Raw genomic sequence first — 20,444 nt, 5'->3', positions numbered from 1 at the left:
AACACCTGCTGCAAAAACTTGAATCTACAACTCAGGTACTTAACAAAGCCACAATAACTCAGACACCTAAGGAACAGGTTAAAATTGACGCGAACATTATGATTACATGGACATGAACATTACAGCTATGGCTCCAAGTAGTGAAAATAAAATGAATACTAGTACTAATAATGAATCAAAAATCTTCCGACGATCAGCAAATTACTGATAGTCAGTATACAAAGAAAAACAAAATTCCACCAATAACTGTCAAAGAACAGCCAAGCATGGAGTATGGAGGACTTTTAAAGAAAATAATATAGAAGTTAGGAATCACACTATACCGGATGGTATAAAAGTGTCCACTAAAAATGCTGAAGATTATAGAGTGTGTATTAGGCTGCTTAAAGTAGCTAATATCGAACATCACTGTTACATCCTTCCACAGGAAAAGGACTTAAAAGTAGTTATCAGGGGATTATTTAGAGACGATGATCATGACGAAATTCAGGAAGACTTGGAAGCTTAGAAATTCAATATCAGCCTTGTCATCTGACACTAGAAGTCAGTCATCTGACGAGAAATAAGGGGAGTTACAAAATTTCCCTTATTTCTCGTTACTTTGCCTAAAATAAACAAATCCTCCGAAATATTTAATGAAGAGTATTTAGTCGACTTAAGAGTAAAAAATCGAACAGTGTAAAGGACGGTCGGGATCCTTGCTATGCTATAGGTTTCAGGGGTTCCACCACTCCTGTGTGTAATTAAACTCCTAAACGTGTAAGATGTGTGGAAAAACATTTCTCATAGAACTGCCCTAACAAAAACAAGGACACGCCCCCCGCGCTGTGCCAACCGCAATTTAGACCACACCTTCAATTTTAGGGGTGTGATAAATTCCCCAAGGAAAATAAGATTAAACCAAAAACATAAGCAAACCGCGTTCTGGAAAATAAGTCGTATGCACAGGCATTATCCACTGGTTTATATTCAGACGCAATAAACGAAGTAAAGAAAGTGTTTGCAGATCTTTCTGAATTAGTTTCAGCAATCAAAAGCTCCGGTTTTTTACTCTCCCAACAAATACGACAAGTACAAAACATAATGCCACTGTTTCTGTTAATCCTGATGCAATCTGAAAACATAGAGGATATCTACAACCTTAAGGATGTGATGCTTTACATAGTGTCTATTGAGGAATAGAAAACAAAAAATCAAATCCTGCAATGTCACAATTGCCAAAAGTGGCATCACTCCTCGGAAAACTGCTTTTTCCAGCCTCGATGCGTTAAATGCGGTGAAAATCATAGATCGACTAACTACCCTATAATTGGAAAACCCGAGTATCCTAAGCGTATGAACTGCTCCGGAAAGCATCCATCGTCGTATCGTGTTTGCCCAATGTTTCCAAAATTTAGACCAGCCCCCAAGAAAAGGAGCAACATTAAACCTGGACTCAGTTTTGCAAGGCCAATTCAGTTGATCACAGCCTAAAAATAGGCTAATGGATAAAAACCACTCTACTGTTGAATTCTCATAGCTCCCTTATGGAAGTAATAACACTAATAATAATAATAATGAATTATTTGAATTCTTTCAATGTCTAAAAGATATACAGAGTGTCTTCGGACATAATAACATAGTAAAAATGATGCAAACTTTTAAAAAATATATCCCTAAGTTAAAAGAACATACAAAAAATATTGACAAACATTTCGTATGTTTCGAAATGTTATCCGAAATTAATGCTTTAAGCAAATAACTTAAATGAATGTTAATCTGAAATGTTAGCTTTATTTTTATTTAAATTTCTCATTTAATGCTAAACCTAAGAGGTATCTCTGTTCTAGATACACTTAACACCAATATCAATACAAAACATATGGTATGATTTTATCTGCTTGTATGTACATTTTTCATATCTCTAGACAAGTCGTTGAACAGCTGGGCTGCAATTATTTTAACTTATAAATTCTAAAACTTTAAAAATTTAAATAGTAACTGCTTAATTAGTAACTCACATCAAACTCTGCAGTTAATGTTTAAATTAAAGTCCTTCCCCCTTCCCTTTTTTTTGGCTTGACCTATCCTAAATCGTATGGCTCTGAAACCCCTCCCCCTCTAATATGCCTGCCAATTACTTTTGTGCTGCACTTTCCTCCTCCTGTTATTCTCCATAGCTTATTTTGTAGTAGATGACCTGCCTCCCTCACTGTTGGATGTACCAACTCCACTGCTGCTGCTTGTAACTAACTCTCCGTAGAAGCGAATTGAATTTTTCATCTCAGCAATTATTTGCAGCTAAATTCTCTCTAATTTTGCGTCAAGATTTATAATTGTTATCAGAACCATATTCGTAACATCTTCATGCCTATCACCTGCAAATTTTCGAACTTTTCACCAATTTTGTGCTATGCTTATCAAAAGATATGTACAACATCGACATGATACACATGGTAGGGCGTGGCCCAGGAACCTGAATGTGTGACTTCGTCACTTAATAAGTATAAAACATAAGTAAAGATAACCCAAACTTGAAATCAAATAATGGCAAGTCACAACATTAACAAGGCCCCTATAAAATTAGTAGTTCGGAATGCTTGTAGAATTCTAATAAAATTACCAAATTTCAAAATTTTCTAATTACTTACGATGTGAATATTGTGCTCATTTTAGAAACCTACGTGACGTGTATGAACTTAAATATTGTTAATTATAGAGTGTACAGGTGTGATAGAAGGAGTCAAAGAGGTGGGGCGCAATTTATGTTCGCAATGCCTTTCAATACTGCCTCATCAGCGAGGATAGAAGCAACGATCATGAAATTGTAACAGCAGTGTTGTATCTTCCATTTCATGGTACTGTATATTTAGCACGGTTTACAACCCGCCAAATGCACAACTCGGTGAGAGAATACTCATCAGTTTCTGCCCAGACAATAAGCAATTTATTATTGCCGGAGACTTGAACTCAAAAAATGCAGAATGGGGCTGTTGTCGCACAAATAGAAACGGAAAAATTCTCTACGATTTCCCTATTGCAATAAATGTTCCTGCAGAGTACACTTACAGGCCAAATGGTCTACAAAGAGCGGATATTTTGGACATACTGCTTATTAATACTTGCATTCCTGTGAGTCTAGAGGTCAAGCATGAGACCATATCCCGATATTAGTTACACTGGGTGCCTCCAAAGTAATAGTAAGGAACGAGTCCAAATCACCAACTAGAATTTATTTCTCTCTACTTCGAGAAAACCCTCTCATTATTGATAGCTTGAGTACGAGAAAGGACATAGGTAATGCAACTGAAACTCTTACTAATGGGATTAATAATGCAATAAACAATATCTCACGCTATATCACAAACGATCAGTATCCTAGCAAACTTCCAAACAACATACATGAACTGATTAAAGAGAGAAACAGATTAAGAAAGCACTGGCACCTTACATAAAGCCCCCTATAAAAAAAAACTTAATAGCCTGAACAGACTAATTAAAAACAAAATTGATCAATATCGAAATGAAATTTGGGAGGAAAACTCCTAGGTTTGGACCCTGCAGATAGCTCATTTTGGACATTCATTAAAGACTTGAAATGAAAGCTTAGCAGCAGCAGACCAATTTTTACAGACAATATGGTTGCAATAACAAATAAAGGTAAAGCACATGTCCTCACAGATCACTTAGAGCAACAATTTAAGCCAAACAGAACACTCCAAAAGATATCAACTTCGTCTACGATGTGTGCTATAGCATCAAAGATTGGCTCAACGCACCAACGACTGCAAGGAAATTGCTGACTTTGCTACTCCTGGGGAAGTAAAGCAATTAATTAAAAAATTAAAAACCCCCTAAAAAAGCACCGGGGCATGACGCCATAAATAATGTTTCTATCAAAAATCTCTTCCCCATGTTATTATGAAGTTCACCAATATAATAAATGCATGCCTGAATATCGGTTATTTTCCCATTTTATGGAAGCATGCTAAGATAATTTTACTCCCGAAACCAGGGAAAGATGCAACCAGACCTGAGGGTTATAGTCTACTCTCAGGTCTCATGAAAGGATAATTTTAAACAGACTGGAGCCATTCCTGGAAGTGCTACCCTCTGAACAGTTTGGCTTTCGTAGCAAATTATCTACAACAAAACAGCTAGTCTGAATGGTAGAGTTCTGCGGAGAAGCCCTGCTCAATCGTTGAAATGTTGCCATCCTCATGCTAGCCGTGGCGAAAGCTTTCGACCGCGTCTAGCATATATAAACAGCTAATATATAAAATATATAAACAGCTATGACATCATGTAAATTTTCATGCAGAAAATATATTTTATTTTGCACATTGTTTTTATCACATGTTTCGATACGTTTTTAACCAACTTTGTATATTAATTTTTTATAGCAGAATAATGTAAGAGGTCTTTGTTTTTAATATGTTTTTCTTTATTTATTTATTTAAAGGACTGGTTCATCAGAGATCTATAAGAAAGGAATTTAAGCCTCAATGTACTCCAACTCAAGCACAGTCATATCAGAGTAATGATGTAGGCTCTGATGAAATTGAGATTGATATTGACGACCCACCAATGCTTACAGTGTAAGGAATAAAAGTTTATTTTCATGCAAAATAATTTTAACGTGACTGAAACATTCCTATGCGTATCTTGTTTGTAAGCTTAATTTTAATGTATTCTTGTAAATATTTACATTTAAAAAACTAAAATAATTTTATGATATTTATTTCTGTTCATGTTAACACCAATATAGAATTTTTCATATGCATATTTTATAATTGAAACTTTATAAAGCGAATATTATTTTTAATTCTTAAAAGCTGTTTTGATTTCAAGGGCGTGCAGCATTCTGGTTTTTTGAGCAGTTGGAAACCTCATATTATTTCTTTATGTTTATAATAATGTGTTGTTAGACTCAAAAACAATTAGTTGTTTTCAGATTCAAATAAATGGAATAGCTGCTGCATGGCAGTGTTACAGTGACGATCACCAGGTATAAGTATAATCAGGAGTTTGGAGCATTGGTTTATGCAGAACCACATTGCTGCAATAGAATTAATTATTCATGCCAATAAGCAGAATTACTTAGGGCCCTTTCAGTAGTGTTTTGATAGAAGAATGATTTGAAATTTCTCTGGCATGAAATCTGACATCTTCAGATATACTTTTTTTGAAAAGAAAAAAGAAAAAAAAAAGGCGAGTGGTACAGCTGTTATTGGATACTCTCCATTACATGGTCACACTCGAGATGTTTTTTGAGAATGCAACAAATTCTTGTCATCATCAGTAGTGTGAGCTAAAGTAACATGTCGAATAAGGTGTTTAGGGTTTAGGCAACACGAATCAGGGTAGTATTCATAAATTTCCAGGATTTGTGTTTTCTTTCATCATTTGCACTTCTGAAGCTGGAGATTCCTGCAAATGTACGAATATTACGCTGATTCTTATTGCTTTGAGCTCTCCAATAATCATCGCTGGTGGTATGAGCAGGATTAAGCAACCACCCAATCTGATTAAAACATATCTAAAATACGCTGGTGGACAATTGCTAAGGACAGATGGCAGTAGCAATGATAGCAACCACAAAATGAAAGGCAGGAACGTAAGGAAATTAGCATAAGTGCGGGATACAGTAAGATGTCTTGTGTGTAAGTAAATTTTGGATTGCCGAAGTTGTTCGCCACGTGATAGCGCTGGTAAGAGATGTAAAGGATTTGGTGCATATTTACCGCTGTTGTTCAAAAGCAAAATTTAATGGGAAAGAATAAATTGACGAACTAGCAATTTTTGGTACTTTTTCCCGACATCGCTTAGATGATCTTAAGCGTAGCCGTATTATTGAGAAGATTAAAGGAGGGCGAAAAATAACAGATGCTGCTAAGGGTATTCAACGTCATCCCCAGTGTGGTTTCAAAGCTTTGGATATTATTCCAAACAAATTGAATGTGTAGCAAACATTACAGAGTGGGTCGTGTTCCTGTACGACACGTGCAGAAGATCGGTACATAGTGCTGTCGATAAAAAGGAACCGGCACAGCATATCTACTGGGCTAGCAGATTAGTTACTTGCTGCTACTGGCAAGCGAATCTCCCAAAAAATGTAGCCAGACGTTTACATCAAGGAGTACTATATGCCCGCCGTCCTGTTGTATGCATTCCATTGTCTAGACCTCATAATTCTGCCCGATTGCAATGATGTCATCAAAGTCGCAGTTGGAGGGAAGACAACTGGGCTTGTGTATTTTCTCAGATGAGAGTAGGTTCAATTTGTCTCTATACTGTAGACGCCATTTGATTTGGCGTGAGAGTGGCACTGCATATAGTCCGGCAAGCATAGAGGAAAGGCCTGAAATCCTACATGTAGTGTCAATAATATGGGCTGGGATTATGATCAACGGCCGTACGTTGCTCTATATGCTTCCAACTGGAACTATGCTGACCAGCCATACATTAATAATGTTCTGCTGCCTCATGTTTCGTGTTGCTCTTGGTGATATATTTGTTTTCATGGATAACAATGCAACTTGACATCGAACAGTCGCTGTCGAGCAGTATCTAGAGAAGCGAGGATATTCAACGCCTCGAATGGCCAGCTCGTTTTCCAGATCTGAATCCCACTGAAAATGTTTGGGATGCTTTCGGGAGGACGCTTGTAGGTCGATAATGCCCACCAATAAACAAGGAGACCCTCAACCGTGCACTGACAGAGAAATGGGATAAAATACCCTAACAGCTGCTGGGTAAAGACATGATATGTGGAATCTTGCATTGTTCTCCATGGCGGTCCATACCCTGTACTGACATCTTACGCCAGAATGCCTGCGAACGGTAATTGCATTTTTTAACTTTTACGTATTGAGCACAAAATAACCATTTTGTTGTTTGAACAATTTCTCACAGCCTTCTGGATGTCCTAGTATTCTGACATTATTTTATTTCACTTGGCATCCAATCACACTTACGTTTCTGCGCACTATATAGTCGTCCTTAGCAATTATCCACTAGTGTATAAAAGAAAACTATATTCTTGTAGTGAAATTATTCCTTATAAAAGCTTCATTCTTCTTATAAATTAAGTTTGCAGTTGTTTAATCTTTAAAATGGCCATTATTGTAAGCAAATTTCTTAGTCTTGTTATTTAGCACTGAAACTAATTATAGGGAGTTGCTGTGGAGCAAGTTAACTTTTTCTGTTGTATTTTGCCCTTTACTATGTTTTAAGTCCTTAATAACTTTAAAAATATTTATTTATTTATTTATTTTTAGTCTAACAGAAGCACACAAAAATGCAATTCGAGCCATAAGGAAAATTAAATATTTTGTTGCTCGTAGGAAGTTTCAAGTGAGTTTTTCTTATTTTTATTGTGAACTATTCCTATTAATACTAGAATTTAAAGTTGTTATTGTTCTTATTTTGATTCTTTCATTTTTTCTTATGGAATGTATTCTTCATAGCAAGCTCGTAAGCCTTATGATGTCCGTGATGTTATTGAACAGTATTCTCAAGGACATTTGAACATGATGGTGCGAATAAAAGAACTTCAGAGGAGGTATTTGAAAATAATTTAATGCTTAATTAGTTTAACTTTTTGAATTATTGAATTTTACACAAATACCTCTTTTTAATGATGGATGAAAGAGAAGTTGGATAACTAATTAAATTTAACCTAGTTTAATTTCAAATAAAAAGCTGATTAGAAATTAATGAGAGATAACGACTGAATTGTGTTAAGCGTTCATTGTGTTCAATGCTAGGAGGAAGAAAAGGTGAAGATAGGAAAAAAATTCATTATTTTTTTTTTAATGCTTGTGAACGGAATGTTTTGAAGTAGTTGCAGGCAGTAGTTTGAATGTTTCGCTAAGTTAGCGTATTCGTAATTAAAAAAATATTAAAACATTTAAGCAAAATTATTTTAATAAAATGAATGAAACGTTCAAAATTTGAAGAGTGTCATTAAATTCTAAGCAAGTTAAAAGTAATGCTAATACTTTTAAAATTATTTTTAATTTTTTTTAATGTTTGAAATTGTTATCCCAGTATAGTAATTAGAATAGCATGGAAACTGGTTTGTCTCCATGCTATTCTAATTACCAAATACTTATTATAGTATTTTGTAATTACAATCATAAAAGTTGGCAGTTTTATTTAGAATAATTATAATGAATTTTCATCCACTTTTCTTTGAAGATCTATTCGTTAACTTTCTAAAACGTTTTGTCTGGTTTGGTCTTAAAATTACATGATAGCATTGTGCATACTGTCCAAGGAAAGCGCATTTTGCACATGTTTGTAATTTCATGCTGTATGTTTATAAATATCAATATTTTATCATTTTAAAATTTTACTTGAATTTTATAGACTGGATCACACATTAGGAAAGCCTGGCTCTTATCTTACAGAAAAAGGCATGAGACCAATGACTATTGGCGCTCGTTTGCATCGTATGGAACAACAGGTAATTTTTAATAATAAAAGTAATTAAACTATGGTTGTAAGGTTATTAATAAAAACTATGGTTATTAATAAAATGTTATTAACAATTATAATAATTTATAGTAATTCATACTTATAATAAGCTATGATCATTAATTAAAAAAAGGGTATCGTAAAGAAATCCTGTTTCCGTAAATTTTTAAAGGTACACTCTTCACACAAAAAAGAGGAGGGGAGGCAGTTCTATATCTCCCGCTCTACTGGGCCGTTTGACGAGATTTAACTTGCTTTTTCCATGTCTCGAAAGTGCGACTTAGGATATATATTAAATTTATATATCGCATTGTTCTGACATAGGTATTCTGAGACAAAATCGGGCTTTTTCTGAAATGACATATCGATTTTTCTCCATATTTTCATTCTACAACTCAGGTAACGCCCACATATGAAATTCTATGAAATTTGATGGGAAGTTTACGGAGAAATTAAAAAATTTATCTTGGCGCTCTTTTTTCAAAATTTTTAATTTATAGTAACCTATTTTTTTCCCTTTTTTTCATTGTTCATGAGGGGAAAAAAGATGCATCGTTCATTCTTTCAAATAATTTTAACAAAATGCGTAAAGCATACTTGGCGTTATTATTGCTTGTAATAAATATGCCCGATTTCGAAACACGCCAATATATAAATTCACGTATATCTTTGGAAATTTCAAATAAAAAGCTCCAATTTTTTGCAGGTGTAGCTAGAAATACACCTGCTTTAAAGTTATAATTTCACAGGTTATAATTCAAAAAGTTTTGAAAATTTATAGAAAATACCAAAAAGAGCAAATTAAAAAATAAATCAGAAAATATCTGCGAATTTTATTTGAATCGATTTCAAATTGTGAAAGAAGAAGTCAAGTAAGTTTAATGAAAAAAAAAAGATATTAATAACTTGGGGAGAATCATCATCCATCACCCTTTTAGTTCGGGCGCCACTATAGAGTCATTAGGTTATTTTTAGCAGCAGGCAAGAGGAAAAATTAGTAACGTCTACGCCGTGAATCGAACCGCAGACCTCTCAATTACGTGGTGAGCGTGCAGACTACCACACCGTGAAGGCACGCCAAGAAGGTGGGGAAAATACCTTATATACTCCCACTTTTAAAGGCCGACTGGGGTTTTTAGGGGACACAATTGCCGAATCCTGGGTAAGGAGAATCATCAGCCAACACCCTTTTTAGCTCGGGCGCCACTGCAGAGACATTAGGATTTATTTCGGAAGCAGGAGCAATGAAAAGTAAGCAACGCCTTCGCTGGGAATCGAATCACGGACCTCTGGAATATGCCCCCAGCGTGCAGACCACCACGCCACGAAGGCACGCTAAGAAGGCAGGAGAACTACCTTGTAAACTATATACCAAATTCTATTAACATTGTGAAGCTAAAATTTTGAGAGCTACTTTTTTGAAAATTACTCGTATGAGTTTTTCGAAACTTGGCATAATTTTAGTCGTAGAATCGAAATATGGAAAGAAACGGTATGTTATTTCAGAAAAAGTCGGATTTTGTGTCAAAATACCTATGTTAGAACAATATATATAATCTAATATATATCCTAAGTCGTGCTTTTGTCCGGGAATAAGATGGGAAATATGCTACGCGAACAGTCAACATCTTAATGGAACATTAATGGAACAATTAAAAAGAGAGATAAGCTACAATGCTTACTAACTTAAAATGATATACGTATTGCCTGTCTACAGGAAGCATGGCTAAATGACAAGATTCAATCTAACATTAAGGGTTACGATTAAAAGATTAAAAGAGATAGAGTGGGTAGACGTGGAGGTGGACTCGCATTTCTAATTAAAGTGTGGCCAAATATAAAATGATCTTTGTAGGCCAAGATATTGGCAGACACAGAAGTCCAGACCCTGGGAATTTTCACTCTTGAGCATTCTTTTGTTCTAGTTCATCATCCCAAATTAATTAAGTGAAATAGGTAACACCTATGCAGATCATGACATTCTGCTTGAAGACTTTAATGCAAACAGTCCCGCTTGGGGATCACATGTCATGGATGCAAGTGGAAGGCATTCTGATGGATTTAGAGCTGACCATCATTAATGATAAACAAAACACATATCTATTAAGATCAACTGGCACACAATCAGCTCTGGACCTCCCAGCCATCAGTTACCAGATATCGCACCTTTGTAACTGGGGAATTTTGGTTAATGCAATGAGTGATCACCGTTCTTTTCTCACCACCCTTAATATGCGGACGGAAGTGGCCGATCAACAAAGGAGATAATGGAACTTCAGAAAGGCAAATTTGACTGGCTTTACCCAATATTTGGAAGATCTGTATAAGCATGAACCTCGATTTAAGAATGGGTTGAGGTTAAAATTTTAACTCTCACAAAAAATATTGCTAAAGTGGCAAAGAGATATATATATACCTGGAGGAAACGGAAAAAACGATAGGTCCAATATTGGAAAGATCTTAACATTGATTTCCTAATTGAGGAGAGAGATACGACAAACGAACAATTAAAGAGGAAAAACACAGATCTGAATCGGGACAGACTTGCTGAGGCTACTAGGAAAGTTGAGGAGGAAACAGCAAAAGGCAAACGCTTAAAATGGGCAGAATTCTGCAATCATCTGGATCCGAAAAAAAGATGCAAAACTCTGGAGGATGGTTAGTGCCCTAGATAAATACTCTAAAATTCCAACTGCCCAGAGATAAAATATTATTGCCTCAGCAGACAAAAATAAAGCAGCAGCAAATGCACAACTCAAACATTAGTAAATGGGAGTTCCAGACAGAAAACAAAATAATGAATAGAGCAGTTAGGAAATTACTTTTAGAAGCAAGAAGATATTCAAACGATGACCCTTATACTCAAGCTATTTTCTGCCAAGAGCCAATTAAGCCTGTAGAGACATTAGGTATTTTTGGAAGCAGGCAAGATGAAAAATGAGCAACGCCTTCGCAGAGAATCGAACTGCGGACCTCTGGAATACGCACCCAGCGTGCAGACCACTATACTACAAAGGCGAAGAAGGTGGGAGAAATACCTTATAAGCCTACTAATGATAAGAAATCCCGTGGTAACGATCTCATGTTTGGTGAAATAGTGAAACATCTGGGCGAGATCGCCACTGAATGTGTACTGGATATAGTTAACAACAAGATGAAAAAGGGAAAACTTTCCCTGAACTGGAAAACATTTATTATTGTGCCCCTGCTTAAACTGGAGAAACCGGCCACTTAGTGTAAACACTACACACCCATTGCAGTGACTAGTGTTCTTTGTAAAATTATGTATTATACATTCACGAATCATGGGTGAACTTGTAAAGAATAACAAATTGAACTTCTATCAAACTGCGTACAGAAAATATCACACTGCAGAAGATCAGCTTTTCTACCTATGTCAATCGGTTATTGATGGCTTTTCAGGAAAGACCTACAAAAAGACCACTGCTATTTTCCTGGATATAAAATCGGCATTCGATACTGTATGGCGACAAAAACGTATTGAAATCGTATACTAACATGGTATAAGAGGAAATGCTCTAATCTGGATCGCCGACGTTTTGAAAGATAGGAAGTTTAGAGTAAGGTACAGTGGAGCCTTCTCTAAAGACAAAAGAACATATACAGCTGTCCTTCAGTTCATAAGCTCAGTTCTCAGCCTCCTGCTATTCCTTTTATATTTAAGCTTGGGGGTAATTTCCTTTCCAGGTAGAGCCGTACAGTGAAAGGATTGTGGAACCTGCAAAAGCTGTGTTTTCCATGCATGGATCCATTTCACTTTTCAAAGGACATGGACACCAACCAACCAACCAAGTCGCGCTTTGAAGACATGAAAAACGCAAGATAAATTTCGCCAATCGGCCCACTAGAACGGGAGATATAGAACTGACTCCACCTTTTTTGGTTTGAAGGTGTACATCATTAATCTTCTTTTATCTTGTACCAAAGTGCAATAAAACAGCATAAAGTTATTCAAATTATGGAAGGGTTTTTAATCTTCAATATATATTTTAACTATGTTTTTCTCTTTTATTCTACCTTTGTGAAATGAATATAGAATAATTTTTAATTTGAGAGTAAATTTTGGGCCGTAGTATACTAGGAGACCTATTGGAGAATTCTTCACATATAGAAATGTTTCTTAACATCAGATGCTAGGATAACTTAGATGTCAAGATTTTGAGAACCTCTCTTCAACCACTGACTGAAAGAAAAAGCCCAAGAAAAGATGCTTTTCTTGGCATCTTTTCCATTAGCTTTATTTTAAGTAAATACGTTAAGGAGAACCGGAAAATAAATATTCCTTTGACTTTAAAAAATAAAGAAATACAATAAGATCATTAATCATTTTAATGTGTTAGATAGAATCTGTTCATCTCTAATTGAGCTCTTCTGTTATGCATTATTTTTCTTAAATGTATCAGAATATGATAAGCTCCAAATCTGATATCGTGTGGCATTATTTTTCTTTGCAGCTGATAACTCTGGACAGGAAGATGGACATCGTTGTATGTACTTTAAACATGCTGGTCGAAAAATTAAATAATGAACAAGGAAATTCTGAGCAGGACATATGATAATGTTGACAGTTAAGAATTCTATTTCTGTACAGAAAGAGATGCCTATTTTTGCGTGAATGAATAACAAATAGATATAAGTAGTCAGTTATTGCAAGTCTTTTTATATTGTTTTTTTTATATTAATAATCCTTAGTTCTACCAGTTGTTACATCATCATAATTTATATACTAATCATAACATAAATAGCGATTTTAATCAGTTTTCATAAGTACAATGCAGTTCTCATATATTTTTATTGTAATTACAGTCAACTCCCAATTAACCAGGCCTTTAAAAAAAAAAAAACTGTGTTTTTTGTTACATTAGAAAAATTACTATCATGATCCATCAGAATAAAGCAAAATTTTATCAGAAAACACAAAAATAAGAAGAAAATACGTTTAAGCAGCAGTAACAACACGATATCACAGTATTTAAGAATTATTCTTATCCACAAAAGCAGATAATTTAATTGTACCTAACCTGGGATATATAATCGTTGTTTAATCATCAATTAAAAAAATTGCTACATTTTAAAAATAAATTAAGTGCCTTTAATAGTCTGTCTCTCCCATTGTCTCCTATTGAAATACGAGAGTAATATAATTTTTTTTTCTTTTTTTCTATTTTGAAATGTGATCTTATTTTGAATGATAATTTAATTTACATAACCTAAATTAACTCATTCTCCAAATTAAACTGCTTAAGAATACAACTGCTGTACCAATGGCCGAGTGGTTCGATCACCTACGATAATTGAAAACTCGGTTAATAGAAACTAAATTTTATGTCATGATCAATATTTTTCTACATGGTTTATTCGAAATTCTAAAATGAAGTACATACATGTAGCTACTAATATTCTAACACCCTTTAATTATCAGATAAAATTTGTTTCTTTCAGTTAAAAATAATCTGTATAAGATCTTGTTTTGTAACAAATATATTCTTGATACTGGGGGAAGCAAACTCCATCAAAATTTACGCGATTTGTGAATTTTTTAAAAATATTTCTTACATTCATTTTTCTAAGACAACTCGTTTTTGAAAAAGTGCGCCAACAATTTTTGTGATAGTGCTTTTTTGTTTCATTGTCATCTTCAGCATTACAGCAGTTTTTATTGGTTCCTGGATCTATGCCACGAATGGTTTCTTCTTCAAATGAAAATTCTGTTTTCTACACTTATCCATTCTGAAACATCGTGCTTTTATTCTTTTAAACATGTATAAAAATTGTCATTTAGCATTGGTTTCATTTTCTGTTGCAGGTATTTTTTACCATAAAGCACAATAGGAATTCTGTTAAATGACCCATTGTTGATAAGAATGGCCAAGTGATCAATCAGCGATAATGTTTGCGAATTTTACTGTTTTCGCTTTACCATTTCTAACATTGCTACATTTTCTCAAGACCTCGGTTGATTGAGGATCTATTGTAAATTTTTAATTTTTAAAAAAATTATAATATGGGTTATTCCTGTTTTCTGCATATTTTTGTAACTATTATTGGATTAACCATGGTTTTGGGTTAACCATGAACATCATACCCTGTATTATCTCGATTAATCTGGAGTCTACTGTAATACCCTTAGGAATTAGCCTTTATATATATATATATATATATTTAGCAATAAGTAGTGGAATCCAATTTATCCAAACCGGTACTTTTCATTAATCAGTTCTTCCTTTGTGTGTGTTTTAAAGTGAAAATTTTCATTTCTTTGTACATGATGATTTAGGAAATACTCACTCACTCATTAATTCCAGTAGGTTTACTGAATATTTAAAATCATTTTTATATCTCATAACACCAATAGCATCTGAACTGATTTTGGTTAAGATAAGGAAGCATCAGCTTAATTTCATATCGGTGTTAATCATTTCAGAAACATAGTAATTAACATTAATAGCATCATTCTAGATTTACGGTAATTTTTTCATGTGCTGTTTGGACGTAACTACAGAAGAAAGAAATTGTGATGATGAAAAAAAAAATTACTAAGTAACATTTTTACTAGGTATCATTTTTAAATGTTCTTGCCCACACGAGAAAGATCATTGTATCCTTCTAAAGGCTTTGGTGGTTAAGATTTTAGCACTGGATGGATATAAAGATCAAATGTAGGTTTAAGCACATATGCAGGTTTTTTGGGGGAAAAGGGGGAGAAGAACTTAGGTAGAACAATAACAGTGATAATAGATTATGTTACAGTATATAGGAATTGTTTCTATCCATGATAGTATGTAATTTAATTGGACATAATCTGAAATATCTAAACATAGTTAAATCAACCATTAAAATTAAATATGGAGTACAGCTGTTAATCTTCTGTTTGCCATTCACGTCTATGGAAGTATAAGAGTTAATTACTCGTATAAACGAAAAAATTGGTTTTTCTGGTTTTGAGGTGTGTTGTTGTTGTTTTGAATGCTTATTTAATTTACATAAACAAATGAACGTATTCTCAATTAAAATGCTTAAAAATATTTGATATTTTAAAACTGATAATTAACTGTTTATTGATATCATACAGAAAGGAAGAATTCACGTAAAAAAAATCTGAAAGGTTTTAGATTTTAAATTACGTCGAAAGGGACGTTTTTTAACGTTTTGTGTATTACCTTTATTCATTAAATATCATGTTCTTTGCACTTAAACCATAAAATTCAGCTCAATAGCAATGTCGCAAAATAATTTTAAAATGAGCATATTTTAGAATTTCCAATACACTGTTCCGCACGCTGAAGATAAAAAGGTCCCCCCCCCGTAGAGTGTTGCCATTGCTCGCTTTGAAATCCTTAAGTTTGTTAATCAAAAATTCGTTAAATATGTAAAGACGTTAGGTAATTTTTGGAGGTAGAAGAGATGAAAAATTAGCAACGCCTTCGCCGGGAATCAAAAACCACGTACCTCTGAAATACCAGCTCAGTGTGCTGACCATTACACCATGAAGACACGCTAGGAAGGCGGAAGAAAGACCTTACATACTCCCCCTTTTAAAGGGCGACTGGGATTTTTAGGAGACCCAGTCGCCAAATCCGGGGTGTGGAATGTCATAATCCACAACCCTTTTAGTTCGGCGCCACTGTAGAGACATTAGGTAATTTTGGAAGGCAGAAGAGATGAAAAATTAGCAACGCCTTCGCCGGGAATCGAACCACGGACCTCTGAAATACCGGCTCAGTGTGCTGACCACTACACCACGAAAGGAAGGCGGGAGAAATAAATACCTTACAAAGTTTTACAAAATATGAGATCGATAATAAAACAAATTCCAAATTTCAAATTCGGTCTTCCACATGCCCATATTCGTAGGAGGATTACGTCATTCAAAATTCGATTGTTCAAATTCCGTTGTTTTATCACAATGCGAGAAATATACATACATTTATGCAGATTTTTTCTTTATTTAATTTCTTCAAATATAATGCAGGACTCTAACATTTGGTGGCAACAGTTTGAAAACTGAAACGGCCATTTTTAGTGATTCAACGCAAAATCGCAAAACGAAAACAATAGTCCTTCAAGGACAAAGCCTCTTTGGCCTAAAAATCAGGCGCAGAGTTCAGTTTAGATGCTGTATTGGTATTAATGATTCTGATTGATCATTATATAACCTATAAAATGAACATAGCCAAAATGGGAAATCATTTGGGACTTTTGTAGTGGTGATTATAATGAGTGATGTCTGTATTTTACTCTCATAAAGATTTCTGTTTTTTCATATTCTACTCTATATGGAAAATTTTTCATCACTTTTTTCCTAATTAAAGTTTCCCTTCTTTAATATTTGTGTACTGTCTAACAACTAAAAATTGATTATAAGTCTCATAGCTATCCTCAAGTTTTCGTGCTTCTTACAAGAAATTTCTTAGAAAACGTATGTAATTTTGTTATACAGATAATGTCATGAGTCACTCGCATTGCAGATCATATTATTATGAGATCTGAGATTCTTAGTTCTTTTTTTTTTTTTTTTTTTTCTTTAGTTCATAACATATTACAGTTGTCTTGTCTAGAAAAGCTTTGCTGTGATACTACCCAGCTAAAATTCTGTACAGGCATTTTTTTATATCCATGCATGAAAACACTAAAAATCATTTTAATTCACTTTACTTCAGTGTGAAAATTTTACCTCACCCATATCAGAATGTTACTTTAGGCTGAATTAAATATTTTCATGTATGCATGTTTTAGCCTGTTATATTCACATTCTATACTCTGGCCTTCATGAAGCTTGTAAAAGAGAAGCATATTCAACAAAAAGAAATTGCAATTGAACAGTTATAGCTTATACATTGAAGTTGAATAAAAGTGATGAAAGGATATTTTTAACTAAATGAAGTGCATTTTCATATGTTTTCTGATTATTTGAATTCATGTAATATAAGATTTAATCAGTTTGAATACATAAAGATTTAAATAAACAGGTTTCTATCTCAAATTAATTAGTTAGCCTTGGTCTGAATAATTACAAACACAAAAGACAAGACTAGCCTTTTTCAGAGTGAACTTTCATTTTTCAGGCAGTATTGAAATTAATGTAAATAAATATGCCTGTTTGCTAGCTACTTGATTTTGATCTTATCTGTGTGCGATTTTTCTTCCTCATTTGCTGGACTTCTTCGAATAATAGCAAACATAGTTAAAACTTTAAAAATAATTATCAGAAGAACTTGAACTTCAATCAACAGAAACCACACGGAACAGAAAAATAATTCAAGTAATCAAAAACTTGATTTATCCAGAAGAAAAAAAAAAAAAAAAAAAAAAATACACGTAAATTTCCAATTGTACACTTTTGATATTTTGTTTTTCCAATGGCAGATTGTGAACAGTTACAGTGTAACTCAGGAGTCCATTAATCTATACTAAGGCCAGTTGTGGTGGTCTCTTTATTATGGAGGCACCTAATAGGTGAGCCACCATTGCCTCCTATGAAGGGACGGACAGTTACAACCATGCCTTCTCCGGGATTCGATCCCGGGCGCTTCAGTATCGCTGTCAAGCTACCTTAACCACTACACCATCTGAGTGGCTACATTTTTGACATTCAGCTTGACATAATGAAACCGGAATTATCGAGTTCTACACTTCTATCAAATTATGAATATTAGTAATTGTAACTGGATGGTAATTAATGTAACTTCTAGTGACTGAAATAATGTATATATAACTACAAAAAACAAAAAGGAAAACACAGTCTGCTTTTAAAAATGTATTTTTTTCCTAAATTAGAAAAAAGAACAATATCCGTCAAAATTATCCATTAATTTTTTTTTTTTCATGTAACCCACAAAAAAATTACCGAATTTTATCAACAAGCTCTTGACATGATCTAGCTTCGTATACACATTGCTTTTATTTCAGTAGATCTACCCAAAACCATTTTTGAAATTAAATTATGTTTTATTTATGTTTGTGATTGCTTATTTATTTTTAAATTAAAGAAAACTGTTATCATTGTTATATTTGGATTTGATGCATGAATTGTTATTTGCTTCTGTCAAAATTGTATTTTGATTCAGATGGCTTATTCTAGCCACACTTAAATGCATTATCCTGCTGGATCGGTGCTATACACTTAGTCCATAATTTGTGTGTGATTATCATGAAATACATAGTTTGCATCACTTGAACATGATCGCAATATGGGGTATCTTTTAAAAAAAAAATTTGTAGAACTTCTGGCATTCGGCTATATTTGTCAATTAAATTTTCTAATTTCAATTTAGCCTTTCTTAATTGTACACTGGTATTAAAAATGCAAGCATAATTGTAAAAGCAATTCTAACTTTGTTGTAGAGATTGTTTAAAATTCCATGAAGTGTACTTGTAGTCTACTGTATAAATAAACAAATAAAAACCTGACACAGGTATCTGTGCACAGAATATTCAAATAAGGTAAGCATAAGTAAATCATAAAAGGAAACATGTTTACTGTCTGTGTTAAAAAATTTTATCAACTTTGTACTATTAAAATTTTTTGATCATTAAATAGATAAGTGAAAGTTCACTTACCTTCTAAATAGGGCTGCCCTGAACTGCCTTCTTTCCTTCTTGTCGGTATCCGTCTCTATGATGAACTTCGATTCACTTCGAAACACAGCTATAAACTTTTTAAGAAATTTTAATTCGTATGAAAGATATCTACAAAATATTTACAAGTTATAATGATTACAAGCATAATTTATACGGAGACGGTCTATCGTTATACATCTGTTAGACGCGTCAGCCGTTCAACTGACTACTTTTAGTTTCTTTCGCCAGAGGGCGTCCGTGGAAGTAAAGTTCTAGTAAGCAAACGCGACACTCCCACCTTGAGGTCCAGTATCAACAGAGGATGGACCTCAACTGACCTGTAGTTCAAGTCTTTTGAGTTTTCGTCATACGTCGAGTTCTGTACCTCACTAGCATATCCGACTCAGGTGTAAAGTTGAGTTCAAGAGGTATGAGGTTCTTAGTAGGTCTTATAATCTCCCCTTGTGCAGTTTTCAGTTTCACTAATCTAATGTGTCCGTCGTGGGATGGAAAAATTTCCACGATTCTAGCTAAGGGCCAGTTTATCCTTTTTTCGTTGTTGGACACAATTACAAGATCACCAACTTTCACAGAAGATGGTTCGCGGATGAATTTTGAGCTTTGTTTTAGTTGCCCTAAATATTCTGATCGAAATCTTTTTCGTAAATCTTTTCTCAATTTGGCTCTGTAAAGGTATCTTTTATTGATGGATTTAGAATCCAAAAGATCTAATTCAGGAACTCCAGTCTCTGGAATTTCTGTTAGAAACATTGCTGGGGTGAGAGCTCTTAAATCCTTTACGTCTTCTGACAAATACGTGAGAGGACGGTTGTTCATAATGCTCTCGCAGTCACAAATGATTGTCAACAATTCTTCGTAGTTCAGAGAAGATTTTCCTAGTACCTTTCGAAGAATTCTCTTTAGTACTCCAATTAATCTTTCCCACCACCCTCCCCACCATGGCGAGGAAGGGGGTATAAATTTCCATTCAATTTTCTTAACTGTTGCATTTTCTAAGATAGAATTCCAATCTATGGTCTTAAACAAATTATTTGATCCAACAAAATTGGTTCCATTGTCAGAGTATACAGTGACAGGTCTACCCCTTCGAGCGATGAATCGCCTGAATGCGTGCAGGAAACTTTCGGTTGATAGAGATGAGACTAGCTCTAAGTGAACTGCTCTGTATATTGCGCAAGTAAAAATGACGATCCATGTTTTTTGGCCTCCTTTTAAAATTAAGGGACCCGTCAGATCAACACCAATAATCTCAAAAATTAAAGCATCTCTTATTCTGTCTTCAGGTAGTGGCGCTTGAGGAATCTTATATGAATCAGAGTCGAACCTTCGACATCGTACACAGTTTTGGATAACCTTGCGTACGGTCTTCCTACTCTTTATGA

The 20,444-nt window shown here is 34.2% G+C and overlaps 1 protein-coding gene across 2 annotated transcripts in view; it reads left to right on the top strand.

The window, feature by feature from the left end:
• LOC118191145 (potassium voltage-gated channel subfamily KQT member 1-like) overlaps positions 1 to 18,899 on the top strand; it is a 144,931-nt gene extending 126,032 nt beyond the window's left edge. For both annotated transcript variants that reach the window (XM_035361949.2, XM_085807798.1), the window contains exons 14-18: positions 4,442 to 4,577; positions 7,260 to 7,335; positions 7,449 to 7,543; positions 8,353 to 8,449; positions 12,936 to 18,899. In XM_035361949.2, coding sequence (XP_035217840.1) covers positions 4,442 to 4,577; positions 7,260 to 7,335; positions 7,449 to 7,543; positions 8,353 to 8,449; positions 12,936 to 13,037 — 506 coding nt within the window. In that variant the 3' untranslated portion in view covers positions 13,038 to 18,899. The remainder of the gene's footprint in view (positions 1 to 4,441; positions 4,578 to 7,259; positions 7,336 to 7,448; positions 7,544 to 8,352; positions 8,450 to 12,935) is intronic.
• Positions 18,900 to 20,444: the final 1,545 nt, after the last annotated feature.

The sequence above is a fragment of the Stegodyphus dumicola genome, chromosome X1 (assembly GCF_044657685.1).
Source record: "Stegodyphus dumicola isolate Sdum_Otavi_A_Nest chromosome X1, ASM4465768v1".
NCBI classification, from domain to species: Eukaryota; Metazoa; Arthropoda; class Arachnida; order Araneae; family Eresidae; genus Stegodyphus; species Stegodyphus dumicola.
Note: the sequence above shows the minus strand (reverse complement) of the source record. Positions and strands in the feature narration are given on the sequence as shown.